Source organism: Tamandua tetradactyla, chromosome 12 (genome assembly GCF_023851605.1).
Source record: "Tamandua tetradactyla isolate mTamTet1 chromosome 12, mTamTet1.pri, whole genome shotgun sequence".
Taxonomy (NCBI): domain Eukaryota; kingdom Metazoa; phylum Chordata; class Mammalia; order Pilosa; family Myrmecophagidae; genus Tamandua; species Tamandua tetradactyla.
In genome coordinates, this window is record NC_135338.1 from 51,164,433 (window position 1) to 51,181,010 (window position 16,578).

The following is a 16,578-nucleotide window of genomic DNA, read 5'->3' on the forward strand; positions in this document are numbered from 1 at the left end:
TGGCCCCTAAAAAAGACATGTTTTTCCCATATACAAATATATTAACTTCATAACAATATCAGAAACCTTAAACCTTTCAGTAGCAATACAATGAAGTACAAAATTAGAGACAGTATAAAATCTCATCAAGTCAGTTACAGGCATGGTCTGTCCTAAGGCAAAATTCTCTCCATTTGCTCTGGACCTTTGAAAACTCATGACAAGTTATTTGCTGCCAACATACAAAGGAGGAACATTCATAGGATATATATATACATTTCCATAGGGAGGAAGGAACACAGGGGTCACCGGACCCATACAGTTTCGAAAACCCGCAGGGCAAAGTCCATTAGATTTCAAAGTCTGAGACTCATTTATCCTCAGGGCTTTAGAAAGTGGCAGTCCCACCCTTTCCAAATGCCTACGCCTGCCTCTCTCTGAATGCAACCTTGGGGGACACTGGGGAGACCACCTTTCTCTCGGCTCCACCCTCTCCAAGCATTGGGGCCGCACCCGGGCTCTCTGCCATCTCCGGGGCACACGCTCAACCCCTCCATGTGGTGGCAGCCAGGCTCTCCCCAAACCCCAAGAAACGTGCTTCACCCTCTCCAAGGCCTGAGGCGGCATGACTCTTCCACTGCAACCAGGTGGAAGGCCCATCCTCTGCCTTTGGGGCAAACTCACCCTTTCCATGGGCTTGGGTGGGTTGGCTCTCCTGGCCCGTGGCTTCTTGACTTCAGACCTCAGCCTCCATGGTTTTGCCTCTGAAGTTATTTTTCCTCCAATGTGTCCCTTCTCTGAACCCCTCAGTCCAGACTGGCAGCGGCTCTGTTCATACAGGTCCCACAGCACTCTCGTTGGCTTTCTATGCAGTAGCCCTGGATCATGCCCATCAGACATAAGGAGTTTCCACAAATCCTTCCTGGATAACTCCATGTCTGATCCTGGCTTTCTCTGAAATGGCTGGCTGGTTCCACATTTGGTTAAATCCACACTATACTCTGTAGTCTCCCTTTCTGTAGGCCCAGAATTTTCCGGGACCTCAATTTCTGGTTTCTTTTTACTCAAGAGTTCAGTTTTCAGCTTATCTCTTTCCTGTCGCATTTCACTATAAGCTGCAAGGAGAAACCAGACTGCACTTTCAGCATTTAATTTGGAGATCTCTTTTGCTAAATATCCAAGTTCATGGCTTTTAAAATCTGCCTTCCAGCCAATACCATTAGTCAACTTTGCCAGATTATCTGCCATTTTAAAACAAGGATCACCTTCCTTCCAGTTTTCAATAACAAATGCCTCATTTCTTTCTAAGGCCTCATCAGAGGTATCTTTAGAGTCCACATTTCTACCAACAGTCTCTCCAAAGCATTCTAGGCCTTCTCTATCAAGCTTCTCACAACTCTTCCAAAATCTTCCCTTTATCCATTTAAAAAGCCATTCCAACATGTTTGGTATTTGCAAACTGTAGCAGCAGCACCCCACTCTCCGGTACCAAAATCTGTTCTAGTTTGCTAGCTGCTGGAATGCAATATACCAGAAACGGAATGGCTTTTAACAAGGGGAATTTAATGAGTTGCTAGTTTACAGTTCTAAGGCCGAGAATTAAAACAAGTCTATAGAAAAGTCCAATCAAAGGCATCCAGGGAAAGATACCTTGGTTCAAGAAGGCCGATGAAGTTCAGGGTTTCTCTCTCATCTGGAAAGGCACATGGTGAACACGGTCAGGGCTCCTCTCTCAGCTGGAAGGGCACATGGCAAATACAGCATCATCTGCTAGCTTTCTCTCCTGGCTTCCTGTTTCATGAAGCTCCCCGGGAGGCGTTTTCCTTCTTCATCTCCAAAGGTCGCTGGCTGGTGGACTCTTTGCTTCGTGGTGCTGCAGCATTCTCTGCTCTCTCCGAGTCTCTCCGAATCTCCAAAACGTTTCCTCTTTTATAGGACTTCAGAAACTAATCAAGACCCACTCAAATGGGTGGAGACATGTCATCCCCTAATCCAGTTTAACAACCATTCTTAACTAAATCACATCAACCAGGGAGATGATCTCATCACAGTTTCAAATATACAGTATTGAATAGAAATTATTCTACCTTTAAGAAATGGGATTTATATTAAAACATGGCTTTTCTTAGGGGGCATACTTCCTTTCAAACCAGCACAATTGTGATACGTTTAGTGATCTTCTGCTGTCTTCACAGTATGTAAATATCTTGACTGATATACTTTGGGAGTTGATTTCTTTCAGTAGTCTAAGGCCTTAAGTTCATGGGATGATTGTACAGCAGGGAGCAGGGCACAGGGTGGGGCTCTCCATGAGGTGATTTGTTTCAGGACAGGTATAAGCGCAGGCTGGGGATGTTATGCTGATGCTTGTGAACATGGGCATCCAGAGGCCAGGGAGGACGTAGCTGTGCAGGTGCACCAGTCTGGGGGGCATAACCCTGGTGTGTGCTGGTCTAAGGCATGGGGCCGTTTGTGCACATGTGTAGAGCTGTGGCAGCAGGTTGGCATTATGCCTTCATGGACTAGGGGCAGATGTGACCCAGCTGCGCAGTTCAGCCCTTTCTCAGAGCTGGGAAATATGGCGGACGACTGTGCACATGTACGATTCTAGTACTGTTATAAAGTGCAGTTCCCAGAGCTGAATGACATGATTGGGGGCCCATGCGGATGCATGGGCCTGTGAGTGCCATAAACTGATGCATAGAGCTCAGGCAGTGCGGGGTGAGGCTGTGCAACACTATGGGCTGTGGGGCAGGGGTAGCCTAGGTATGGAGGTTAGTGCCCACAGCCTTTACGTGCTGGCAACAGCCTGCATGGAACAAGGAGGGGGAGATAGTGCTCAGGAGGGGTGGAGGAGAGGTGGGTTGGGCTGCACTTGGGGTGGGAGTGTGGGGCAAGTACATGCACTGGGGGCTGGTGGGGTGAGGATGCCTGGAGTGCTGGGAAAGGGAGTGGGTAACAGGGTTTGGGTGAGTGGTGTGTGGGGTGAGTTGCCAGTCACAGAACTGCACTGATGAAGGTAGCGTGGCCAAGGAACGTGGCCTGGCTTACATCCTAGTCCCCAGCTCCTGTCCATGCACTCCTACGGGCTCTGCACCTCTATGCTAGGCTCCAGCTTTCTGCCTCTCAGTTCCTCGGCCTCTGCAACCAGGGCTGCCCCATGTGGTGCAGAAGGCTCTCCCAGGTCAGCCACACTCCAGAACCGTTGCCTCAGTTGCCCTCCTGTCCCTCCTCTAACTCTTCTGTGGAACAGGGTAATCTCAAGCTACCCTATTCAGCCATCATCCCAGAAGTCTTGCAAACTGATTTTTGACAATGGTACCAAGTCCACTCACTGAGGAAAAACAGTCTTTTTTGTGCTGGGAAAAGCTGATCCCTACCTCAGATATCATACACAATGGATCAAGGACCTAAATATAAGAGCTAAAACCCCTAAACTCTTAGAAGAAAGCATAGGGACAAATCTTTATGATCTTAGATTTAGCATTGGATTCCAATATATGACACCAAAAGTATGAGAAACAAAAGAAACAACAGATACATTTGACTTCATCAAAATTAAAAACTTGTGTGCATCAACAGATATCAAGAATATGAAGACACCCTACAGAATGGGAGAAAATATGTGTAAACCGCATATCAGATAAGGGTTTAATATCTAGACCATATAAACAATTCAAGAACAAAAAAAGATAACCTAATTTAAAAATAGGCAAAGGACTTGAATAGACATTTTTTCAAAGAAGATACATAACTGGCCAGGAAGCACATGAAAAGATGCTCAACACATCATTAAGCATTAGGGAAATGCAAATCAAAACCACAATGAGATACCACTTCACACTCACTGGAACGGCTATTATTTTTTAAAAAATGGAAAATAACAAGTATTGACAAGCATGTAGAGAAATAGAAACTCACACACATTGTTGGTGGGAATGTAAAATCATGCACCTGCTGTGGAATACAATTTGACAGTTACTCAAAAAGTTATACATATAATTACTACATGACCAGGCAATCCCATTTCTAGAAATTCAAAAGCAGTGATTCACACAGATATTTGTACACCAATGTTCATAGGACCAGGCAATCCCATTTCTGGGGATTCAAAAGCAGGGACTCAAACAGATATTTGTATACCAATGTTCATAGCAGCAATATTCCCAACTGCCAGAGGTAGACGTTGCCCAAGTGTTCATCAACTGATGAGTGGATAAACAAAATGTGCTATATCTACACAATGGAATATTATTCAGCCATAAAAGGGAATGAAGTTTAGATCCATACTACAACATGGATGAACCCTGAAGACATCATGTTTTTTGAAATAAGCCCAGACACAAAAGGACAGATAACTGTATGATTCAGTTGTATGAAGTACCTAGCATATAAAAATTCGTACGGACAGAAAATAAACCACAGGTTACCAGGGGCAGGGGGTAGGGTGAGAGCAAATGGGGTGTTAATGCTTAATGGGTACAGAGTTTCTGTTCAGGGTGAAGAAGCTTTGTTAATGGATGATGGGTGATGGTAGCACAATACTGTGAATGTAATTAATGCCACTGAACTGTATAACTTGAAAATGGTTTAAAAGGGAAATTTTACATTGCATATGTTACCCCAATAATTTTTTCTTTAAAAAAAGAATTCCAGGCCTGCTTCTAGATAGCTCATAAGAATAGAGCCAGAATTTTTAAAGTAAGAGTTTGGGAACTGCTAGAACAGATGCTTTATGAATCCAGATACTAATTAATGGTCATGAATTAAGAAAAGTTATGGTTCAACAAGGCCATGGAAAAATGAGATGAAAATTAAATTAAACCAGCCTAGGGAAAAACTTAATGATACGATACGCTCATTTGTCTGAAGCAATGTAAGAAATGCCAACTGAACAAGAAGACATTGAGGAAGAGAAATGTCAGGGTCACCTTAAGAATATTTAGAGGCAGCTGCCTTAAAAAAAGCAATCTTTTTTGGATGTCACACATACCAAGTATCTAGTTCACCTCTATCAGGGCTTCTCTGAGGCCTCCAAACAGCACCCTATAGTCTCCCAGCCATTTTACCAATTTGATAACAATCCAAGAGGTTTTCCATATGCATCTCCATATGCATGCTCCCCTTTCATTCATGTGGAGAATTTGAAACACCATGCCTTGTACTTGTAGAAACAGGAAAAGGTGGGGATTGAAGGCTCTGGTGGGAGGAATCAGGAATGAGTCAACAACTATTCCTGTCCTCCCTTCTCCCTCCCCTGACCAGCAGAAGGCTCAGCTGAGACTGTAGTGGCTCTTTGGCCCATTTTCTCCAAAACTGATCAAGTCCCAAATTTAAAACTTAAAACAATAAGAACATTCTAAAGAGCCATCATGTTCCAATCACCTGCAAGTTATTTAATTCTCCTCCTTATAACTAGTTGAGTTTAAAACAAGTGTTTTTAAACAAAAGGATTACGCAATTGCTGAGGAAAAAAAAAATGTTAGCTCTGGCTTGCAAATAGCTTTGGTTGTTGTGTAACGCTGGGGTTCTCATAATAAGTGGAATAAGAATCCCAAAGACCAATACTGATTGCTAAGAATGGCAGCCAAGTACTGAGATGAGAGCATTTTCCTACTTAAAAAGTCCCCACTACTGCGCAGATATTTGCTGTAGTCATGAAAAGCGATGGGTCTCTATTAAGTTGGTAAATGAGACTTATCCGATTCTCTTTTAGGGAAAAAAATCTGCCCTGTACTTCAACTTACTCTTGAATTTTCCCTAAGCTTCTCCTCCCTCCCCTAACCTACAAATTAGGACATCAATTCTCATACTTCTCTCCTGAGTAGACGCGGGCCTTCCGAGTGAGGGTATAGGTTTTCGTATTTGCTCCTTTCCGGAGAGGATCGTCCAGAGGTGACTGGCATGGTGGGTCCTCCAGAGGGTCCCAGTAGCTCTGCTCACACATACCCCGCAGCAAGATCTCCGCCAACTGCCTGGCTATTGTCTGGGAACACAAAGGAGGAAAGGCAAAGCCATGAAGCTATTTTGTATTATTCACTCATTCAATAAATAAGTATCAATCATTACTTTATGCTAGGCACTATTCTGACACTCAGAATTAAAGATTTATTCTACTTTGTATGAAGATAATTACATCAGTTTATGACAAAAAGAAAAGAAAATATGATACACTACGGTATTTTAACTTTTCTAAAAAAATACATACAATTGTTTAAATGTCACCCTGCCTCGCTTACACTAAACATGTTTTATACCTGAAACAACTGAAACTTTTAGCTCAGCTCTTTTCTAAGAGCTCTTATAAATAATGAGTGTGCTGCAGATATTTCATGACCTCCCAACTGATATCTGCTAAAGTCCAAACCTGGCAAAAAAAACAGTATTTGACCTAGGTAATGCTTTCCCTGGAAAAAATCTCTTCATGGACGGTAAGACTTCCACTGTAGATTTTAGACTGTCTTCCTTCTTAGAAGTGCCAAGGGCCAACCCTACCATGGCCCTCAGCATGGTACTCAGTGTACCCTGGACCTCCCAGCCCCAGAGGTTCCCACAGGCCTTGCACAGTAAAGAAGGCAAAGTGGGGGCTATGGCTACTGATGGAGCAAAAAAGAGCTTTTTCTGAAGTTGGATGGGATCTCCTTTCTCACTGTGAAAATCCAGGTATATGTTTCTTGCCTGCCTAAGGTGGATGCAGATTAATCTGTCTTTCAAAACCTCCTGTAATTCCACTGTCAAGAACAGTACCATGTATTTGGAGAGGAGGGGATGCACTAAGATGTACTTTGTTGTCTGATGCATATCAGTTCATTTACTTCACAATTTTCCAGTGACAAAGAAGAGGAGAAGTTAAAAAAAATTATCTGAAAACACAAGAACTAAGCCCCAAGGATAGTCCAGGCTACCCCATGATCAGGCAGAGGTAACACAATAAAACACAACCAGAGGGTTTTTCCACCAGGTTTCAGCACTGTCTAGAAGATAGAGACAAAAAATGCTGATCTTCTTGGAAAATGAGACTTTTAAAATAATTATGTGATAGAGAGAACTCTGTTAGGCTTTCATCCATGTGAAATCTCTGAAAACGCCACAAGGAAACTTAAATGCAACCAAATTACTAGCTTAGTGGGTTCTGATAAAGGCAAATTTTCTTGATTACTCCCAAGTAAGACCCACTGACTTTAAATGTCTATAAAAATGTGAAATTAAATGTACTCCTATAACCCCAACTGAGACATCTGTAAAGATCTCATAAGAAGACAATTTTCAAGACATAAAGTTTCTGAACTGTTAAACTTTCCATTATAGTATCATCTTTATCTCATTTCAGTCATATAAGCTAATGGCTTCTGCTGAATGCTTCAATTGGCAAAAATAACCTCCAGCCATTATAGGTGAGAAATAAATTTTAAAAGAAGAAAAAATGAACAAGGAGTTTCATTTTCTGGATATATCTGCAATGAAGGGATTCTAAAGATTCTTCCCTAAACACTGGCTTGTCCAGTCTAGATAACTCATGCTAGATTACGTTTTCCCTTAGGGTATTAACCTTCCAGAAAGATTGTTTTAAATGAGGTTGTGAGGTGACTGCATATTTTAAAAGTTATTACATCATCTGTACACTTCAGATTATGAAGGATGTTTGGTTATGTCCAGTGAAAGCTCAAAGGAAGTTCAGTAAAAAACGTAAGTATGAGAAATTATCCAGCAAAATCACCAATATCTTACGATACCTTTTACCTTTTATACTTTATCCGCATTTAGCTTGTAATTTAAATGTGTACAATTCAGTAGCATCTAGTACATTCACAGTTTTGGACAATCACCATAATATCTAGTTCTAGAACATCTTCAATACCCATACTCTTTATGCAATCAATACCCACCCACACCCCATCTCCCCAATCCCTGTCAAACACTAATCTGCTTCTGCCTCTAGGGATCTGTCTATTCTGAACATCTCATATAAAAGGAATGATATACAGTATGTGGTCTTTTGTGCCTGGCTTATTTCACTTAGCATAATGTTTTCAAGGTTGTCCTTGTTGTCATAGGTATCAGAATTTCTTTCCTTTTTATGGCTGAATAATATTCCATTGTATGGCTATAGTATATTTTGTTTATCCATTCATAAGTCGATGGATATTTGGATTGTTTCCACCTTTTGGCTACTGTGAATAATGCTGCTATGAACATCTGTGTACAAGTTACTGTTTGAATATCTGTTTTTAATTATTTGGGGTATATACCAAGGAGTAGTAATTGCTGTAAATGTACTTTTAAATCCTTCTCTGCTATGGTCTCATGACAGACAGAATTTACAAGGCATCTTTCCCGACTCATAAGAATATCACAAATTTGTAATTGTCAACTAATCTAAAAAGAATCTTATTGTTATTAAGGTTATCAGAACCTCTCTTAATGGCATTAGCTGCAGAAGCTTTCTGAGATCCAGTATTAACAAGGACACCAGTGAGTAAGAGCTAGGCATGGCTTCCCAACTAGGGTACGTATTTTAAGTTCCTCAGGTGTTTCTTTCTGATGTACACCTTTGGTTAAGCCACTCAAAGATTTAGGAACAGTTTACCTCAGGCCTCTTGAAGATCATCAACCAAGCCAATGGCATACTTGCATGTCAAGTACAACATAACATGGGAAGCATCTTTCCCAATGTTAAACACTAACTAGTTAATGGTTGACCATGTCCAGGGGCAGCTCCAATCTACTAGACCTTCTTTAGGAGCCCCTTCACTGTCCCATTTTAGAAATGAAAACATTGAAGAGTGCTTCCTCCCTTCCTCCCTCAAATGTCTCTATTCAGAATTCTACCTCGTAGAATTTTTTAGTTAAAATATACTTATTTGAAATCATAAACCTTAAACAATACTGGAAGATATTCTCCAATCTGGAAAAACAACAGTGAAGTAACTAGCAGGCAGGTCCCCTCGGTGTATTTCTTGTATCCATAACTTTTATGGAGAAAAACCACTCATTTCCTTAATGAAATATATATTTCTTTAATATCTGTGATATGAACAAATGCTCCATGTTTAAGGAGTTTTTAAAGACTGGCTTTTAAATAAGCAATCAAAACAGTTATAACAATATTTGCCAATTTAATCAGTTACTTCAATGTACTTCCAAATCTCAGAAGAAGACCAGTTAAGAAACATTATAGAATATTTGGGAGTAGATCAATTTGAGAGGAAAGACATTTGGCAATAATTTTATCCACTCTTACAGGTTTTTCTTTTCTTTAAAGGACGCTATAAACAGAAAAATTTTATTTGAACTTAAGACACCTATAAATCATGTTGATATAAAAATACATATTTTAAAAAAGTTCTTGGTGAAGTGTGTGTGTGTGTGCATGCAGGGTGTATGTGTGTGTGCACGTGTGTAAAGTTGTTCCTCTTGTGTTAGTCCTGTATATGTAGTAATTACTCTAAAGCTTAACTATCTGGTACTACAAATTGTACATCCATATCCTAAAACTCTCGATAGCCCAACTGAATACTCTCCCACAGCATTTAAAGGATTCATGATAAATAGAGAACAATGGCATGGATGACAAAAGACAAAAGAAACTGCAATCTCACATGGGGTCGTTAAATTGGCTGTAACATGTGGCAGTTGCTGCGTTTCTAGTTAGCACCAGACCTTCACTCAAGGTCGAATGTCTATGGCTTATTACTGAACCTTGCAACCTTGCAACTGGAAAGTGGAAGGGCTATAAAGAAGAGAGATAACCAAGCTGATGATCAAACAGTTAATCTAACTAACTTTACTCATATTTCTTCTCCAAGTTTTATAGTCAATATAATTAGCCAAATAACTGGGCACTCCTTGGGACAAATCTGCTTTTCTCTATCTGGGTTTTGGCATGAATCACTAGCATATAACCAGTCACTTCACCACGCTGTCACCCTGAGAGAGTCTTACAGGGTACATTTCTTATGTTTAAAGAGAGAACATTGACAATAAGCACATAAAAAATGCCCAACATCATTAGGCAAATCAAAACCACAGAGATACCATTTCAAACTCACTAAAATGGCTGTAATTAAAAAGACATAAATAACAAGTGTTGGGGAGGATACAGAGAAATCAAAACCCTCATAATCTCTGGTGGGAATGTAAAATGGTACAGCTGCTGTGGAAAAAAGTTAATCACAGGGTTATCATATGATCCAGCGATACCACTTCTAGGTATAGAAGAGAAATGAAAACTTATGTCCATGTAAAAACTTGTACAGGAATTTTCATAGCAGTGTTATTCACAACAGCCCAAAGGAGGAAACAACCCAAATATCCATCAACAAATGAATGGAATAACAAAATGGTATCTCCAAACACTGGATTATTATTCAGCAATTTTATTGCTGGAAACAACTGCAGTACTTCAGGAATGAAGTACCAAATGCAGGCTACAGCAGGGATGACCCATGAAAACATCATGCTAAGTAATTATTCCAGACACAAAGGACCACATATTGTATGATTCCATTTATATGAAATGTCCAGAAAAGGACAGAGAGTAGATTAGTGGTTGTCTAGGGCTGGGGGGACAGGGAGAGAGGGAGAAGGGGAGGTGACTGCATCTTTTCAGGTTAATGAGAATGTCTGGGGATTAAATGCTGGCAATGGTTGCACAACTCTTATGACTATAACTAAAAACCATTGATTGAATTGTACAGTTTGTGGATTGCATCTCAGTAAAGCTGGTATATATAAGGCAGTGAGCAAGACAGCAGGTGCATGCTCCAAGTGCCCTGCTGCCTTTGGCCGAGTCATAGCCACACTTACCATTCGCAGGTTTTGAGTTGTTCTCGTTTCAACAGCTCTGAGAATCTCTCTAAATCTCCCGACTCCTCTTGTCAAGTTCCTGTGTATACACAGAATTTGACAGGGTTTCCATCTGGCATGCATTAATATTAAATATTTTATACACATTTTCCAATGCATTTTGTCTACATAGAAGCTGTTAGCTAGAGTTTTAAGTAAACAGTTATTCTGCTTGTGTCTACCCATCTCTGGTCAACTCTGAAAAATGTGACCTAGGATTGATGGTCTTATGTGCTTTCTAACCACAGTAAAAATTTCTCAAGAAAATAAAAATCTGAAAATCAGTTCTGAGGCAAACACACACACACACACACACACACACACACACACACACACACACACACACACACACACACCAAAAAGCCAAGATGCAAGAGTCTATCTTTAGACTTAGCTTTCAACTGGCTCTGAATATTTCCTCCTCTGTTGAGCAGTATTGAAATCTATCTTTTCATTTAAAAGGTGGGTGGCAGCACTGGGCCAAAAGGGTACAGGAATATCAGCAGGCAGAGTATGTAGTGAGTAAAGCTTTCCGTAGCTTGCAATTTTTATGGGCAGAACAAAGATAAAAGGGTCTGAAAAAAATGAGGGGGGTTCTATCAAGCAACCATTCCACATCTTTGAGAACATAAGTTACTGTCCAATAAATCCACCAAACAAGCCCTCCTTCAAATCTTGCACTGGCAAAAAGAAGCAAAGAATCAGAGGCCCTGCCTGAGAGCCAGCGTGTGATCAGAACGCCTCTCATCTCACTTGGACTACAAACCTCACCAGGCATGCCCTGTAACACATTTCATGCAAGCACAGTAACTGGTAATATCCAGGCCCCACTTGTTGTCCTCCCTGAAAACAGTGCACGGCCTGTTTTCCAGACGGTCCCTTTACATTGAGTGCTGCCACCACATATGACATAACTCGATGATATTTATAACCTGCTCATTAGAACACATCTCATCTTTCCAAAAAGCCAAGGAGCAGGTCAGCCGGTGCAAACCTGTCAGCCAGCCTCTGTAGCCTGTGGCAGATGCTCTAGGCATTTGGTTCGCTACTTGGATGACATTTTAAATCATGCAAAGGTATTAAATCAAACTGAATGTAGGTTCTCTAAGTTACAAGCACTCACAAGGGCTATTAATTCGTATCTTATACCTACATGACATCCCAGGACTCTCATTCACAAGAACAGCCCCAGAACTTTAAGTTAATGGTTTATTAGCACAGGAATATAAATACTCCCCTATTCCTCTCACCCACACATATCAGATGATATCAAATCAGAAGCTTTATGGCTACATGAAAAGAAAAGCCTGTGCTCTAGACTCAGAGCAGTGCTAAAAGAAATCTAACAGAGACACGAATAAAAATTAGATAACAGGCTCTGGGACATGCAATCTACTCTGCTTCCCCCTTCATTTGTTTTTATGGTCCCGAGCTCACCAGCAACAAAATACAAAATACGTTTGCTTTGGACTAAGGCTCGATGCTCTTAAGTAATGTGGGGGATGGGAATAGCTACAGCTAAAAAAAGGGATGGGTATGAACATGGTAGCCTAATTGTCTGTCAGAATCACTGATTAATTTCCTACTATATACAAAAGTAACAGCACTTTGAGCCATATAAAATGAGGTGTGGGGAGGGGGGAGAGGGGCTGGGTACTAAGGCAACCAGGAGACCCTGGTTGACAGGGATATTTTCCCAAGGTGGAAATTAAGCGTTGAATAGCAGTATCAAATCATAAATACTATAACCCAGGGAAGGCTACAAGATAGAATAGATCATTTTGGAATGTCTTTTGTGCCCTTGACAAATGAGCTTCTTATACAGTTACAGAAGCACAGAATTTTCTAGCTTTAAATGATACAACACAATCTAGTTCATTATGACACAGAAGTGAAATGGCTTGTCCAGGATCTCACAACTAGTGAGAAGGCGAGCTGGCAGCTTTCTACATTATTTAGTCATCTTCCTGGTAAAAGAAATTTAAGCTTTAAAACTGAAATGTAACTCTAGAGGAAGGAGCAAAATATGACTCCAAGTGCCCAGGTCTATAATCTTTTGTACTATTAATATCACTTGATTAATATACACAATGTATTTTATGCATCCCCATGATCACTGCTAACAAGACATCCTAGATATGGTTCGACATCGGAAAGAAAAATCAGTCGGCCCAGGTGAAGAAGTCCAGTTTCTGAGGGTAAATGCCCCCGGTTGCCTTAGATGACAAATGATGGATAGGGAAATTCAACTCTCCACTCCCGCGGGAGATGGTCGGTGCCATGCAGGACCGCTGCCCCCTGGTGGAGACACGGGGGAAGTCTCCGCCTTGCACGATGAAGCAAAACCAGCAACTGGGCACATTTTCCCAATTAAGCCTTTGAAGCAAATACAAGCTTTCCTCAATTGTCTTAGGAGAGAGCTTAGCATTCAGAATCAAATTCTTTCTCAAGCTGGAAAGAACCCTGTGCTTGTAAACAAAGGGTCCCCAAGAAACACAGAATGGAGAGGGCCTGAGCCTCTGACCTACTCAGATGAATGTGGCACCTTCGAAGTACAACCATGAGACTGGACTCAGTCCAGCCATAGACCCACCCGACCAATGCAAAAACATACAATTCTCACCAAATCCTAAACCATTCATACATTTTTTTATCCCATAATTTTATTCCACAGATCTCTTCCACTTTTACTACAACAGCAGAAAAAAAATTTAAGACAGAACTGGATAACCATGATAGACGGGAACAAAAGTGCAAGAATGCCATTCTAAATGCTATGAAATACCACTGGGAGGGAAACAAAACCCACATGACTGTCTTCATGTCTCTAAGCTTAGTTTTTTCTTAAAACTCCTCTCCAAAATGAAGGCAAGAGAGCCAAGAGCTTTCCCTGTTTTTGAGGGTTTCCACGGACCCCTGACATTATGTCATTTATTCCATTTCAACATCATTGACCAAGAGAGTACAATGATGTCAGAATTCATTATGGGAAACTATCCTCAAAACGAATGTTCTTGTCAACCTTCCAGCAGCAGACCCTTTGGCAAGCTGTCAGAACTTGGCGCTCACCTCCTGTACCTTGCTTTGGTAAGCTTCCTGAGCTGGCTGTACTTCCCTCCACATGGAACAGTTCCCAACAGCTCAGCTATTAGCAAGGAGAAAGGGCCTGAGAGGGTCTTGAACCAACCTGGTTGTTCAGCTTGATGGGCAGGCAAAACCCCACCCTCACTTGCCAACTTCACTGTTGGTTCCCCACCCATTAGGGACAGCCTCAGAGCAGCGACCTACAGCCTACTTCTTGTTCAAACCCAAGTGACTACTGTTCTGCCTTTGGCAGGAAAGTCCACCCACGTTTCACAGGAACACGTTCTGATTCTCCCACGACCTACTTCCTATTTTTCTCTTCTCTCTTCTGTGTTATCTGGTTTTGCCATTCTCCTTCTGACCCTTCTCCTTCCAGGTCCTGCTGCCTGCTAGCCCTTATGACAATGTAAAGCATGCCTTCCTGTTGGTCCCGTGGCCCCAACAGGCCCAGGTCAGCACTTGGCTGTCCCTGGTGATACTTCCTCTTTTGACAGGCTCCATTTCCCCTTGGGGCCCCTCAACAGCAGCACTTGGATTGTGTTACATTCAACCCAATGTTGAATGGGCCTCAGAAATCTAGTCTTACATTCAAGCTTATAGCTGTGCCTGGTTCTGTCCTGTTCTGTTTTACAACTCTGAGCAACACTCTCTACTCAGATCTTTGATATTATCACCCACACCTCTATGCTATCAAGCAAGAGGGAAACACAGATGGGGAGGAAGCCAGAGCTCCAAAATCAAAACTGGGCAATGGAAAACCAAGCCTGGGGGGAAACTGGGGGACTAGAGAACCATTTCACTTCGGGAGGCAGGGCTACTTTAATGCCACTGTGCTGGCTTGAATCTGTTATGTATCCCAGAAAAGATGTTCTTTTAACCCATTTTGATGGGGGCAGACCTGTTGTGAATGGGACGTTTTGATTAGGTTATTTGCATGGAAATGCAACCCACCCAATTCAAGGTGGATCTTAATCCTTTACCAGAGTCCTTTAAGAGCACTCATGGAGAGAGAGCTTAGACAGAAACACCCCAGGAGAAACAAGCAAGGACCCACAGAAGCCCAGAGACATTTTGGAGAGAAGGACCAGCAGACGTCACCATGTGCCTTCCCATGTGATAGAGAAACTCTGGATGCTATCAGTTTTCTTCAGTGAAGGTATCCTCTTGTTGATGCCTTAAAGTGGACATTTTCATGGGCTTAGAATTATAACTTGTAACTCAATAAATCCCTATTGTGAAAAGCTACCCCATTCCTGGTGGATTGCATTTCGGCACTTTAGTAAACCAAAAGAGCCACGCTCAATACTCTTTTGTTGTTATTTGTCCTTTCATTTCTTGGGATGTCCTTAACATGTCCTTTCAAACTTCTGACCTCAAAGTTTGGTCCAGGCCACTAACACGTTTAAATTCAGTATCAGCTATCATTGTCATATGAATTCAAAGTTGTAATATGACTAAAACTTTTTGTACTGGACATCAAGTTCCTGTGTAACAAGGAAAAGGTAACCCTGGTAGAGTATGTTCAGTATTTTTCCTCTTTTTCGAAGGTTAAGAACTGTATAAGTAAAAAGAGTGATTACAGAACAATCAACACAATAGGTCTCATAGAGTTAAGAAACCATTTGGCTTTTTCTTTCTTCTTTCTTATTTTTCCTCCAGAAATCCAGGAAAAGTCTTAAGGTCAACTGGTACTTTCAGAAACTCTTCAGCAATATGTTATTTCAACAATGTTTGAGTATTATTATGTATCAATCTCAGGATCGTCCCTGAGGACACACATTGAACAAGAGATACCACCCCAGCATCTTCCCTCAGGGGGAGCTCAGATAGCTTCACATTCCCCAGAAGAATATAAGTGCCCTGTGGGCAGACAGCTTTTGTTCACAGATATATCCCAAGCCCCTAGAATAGAGCCTGGCATACAGGAGGTGCTCAATAAATATTCTTGAATGAATGAAATTCAGAACCATCATCAGCCACATGGCCAAGGCCACAAGGCGATATGCTTTCTGCCTGTTTCACAATCCTTTCCTTCTCACTAAATGTGGACTGGAAGGCAGCAAAGCACAGGTTCTTAAGTAGAACCTGCCTCCTCCGCCCTCAGTAGCCTCACAGCATGGTGTCGGGAGCAGCAGTGTACTGGTGCAAAGGGTTATTCCTTGCATGCCCAGCTCACCAGTTTCTAGAGAGCTGTGTGGGTAATGAAGATTTTGAGCTTTTTACAGATATCTTCCAGGCACCTCAGGAAAACATCACAGTTTTCTGCCCATTGCTTTTGCACATGTTCCTCCCTCTGTCTGAAGTTCCTGGAAAACTCTTAGTCACCCATTACGACCCAAATCAACCCTCGGGAAACTTTTCCAGCTTCCCCAAGATAGGCTTCCTCAGTATTCCCAACAACTCTGCACATATTTTGAGCAAAGCCAGCACTTAACACGTTAATTTTCATTTTGTATTCCTGTGTGCCCACCAACCAAAATGTGATCATCTTGAGGGTAAAGGCCCTCTTTGTACCCACCTCTCCTTGTCCCAACGGCCTCACAGAGTCTGTCAGATTCCAGTAAATACTTAATAAGCCTTATCTCTCAAAAGAAAAAAAGCAGGCACAATCTTATATTCTGAAGTCCCTTTCTCTACCCCCTTGCTGCAAAGAATTTTTTGGTTACAAAG

At 41.6% G+C, this 16,578-nt stretch overlaps 1 protein-coding gene across 4 annotated transcripts in view; it reads right to left on the reverse strand.

The window, feature by feature from the left end:
- Window positions 1–16,578, reverse strand: part of TTC7B (tetratricopeptide repeat domain 7B) — a 315,415-nt gene that overhangs the window by 161,913 nt on the left and 136,924 nt on the right. For all 4 annotated transcript variants that reach the window (XM_077123321.1, XM_077123320.1, XM_077123319.1 and 1 more), the window contains exons 6-7: window positions 10,786–10,864; window positions 5,793–5,965 (exon numbers count right to left, since the gene is read on the reverse strand). In XM_077123321.1, coding sequence (XP_076979436.1) covers window positions 5,793–5,965; window positions 10,786–10,864 — 252 coding nt within the window. The remainder of the gene's footprint in view (window positions 1–5,792; window positions 5,966–10,785; window positions 10,865–16,578) is intronic.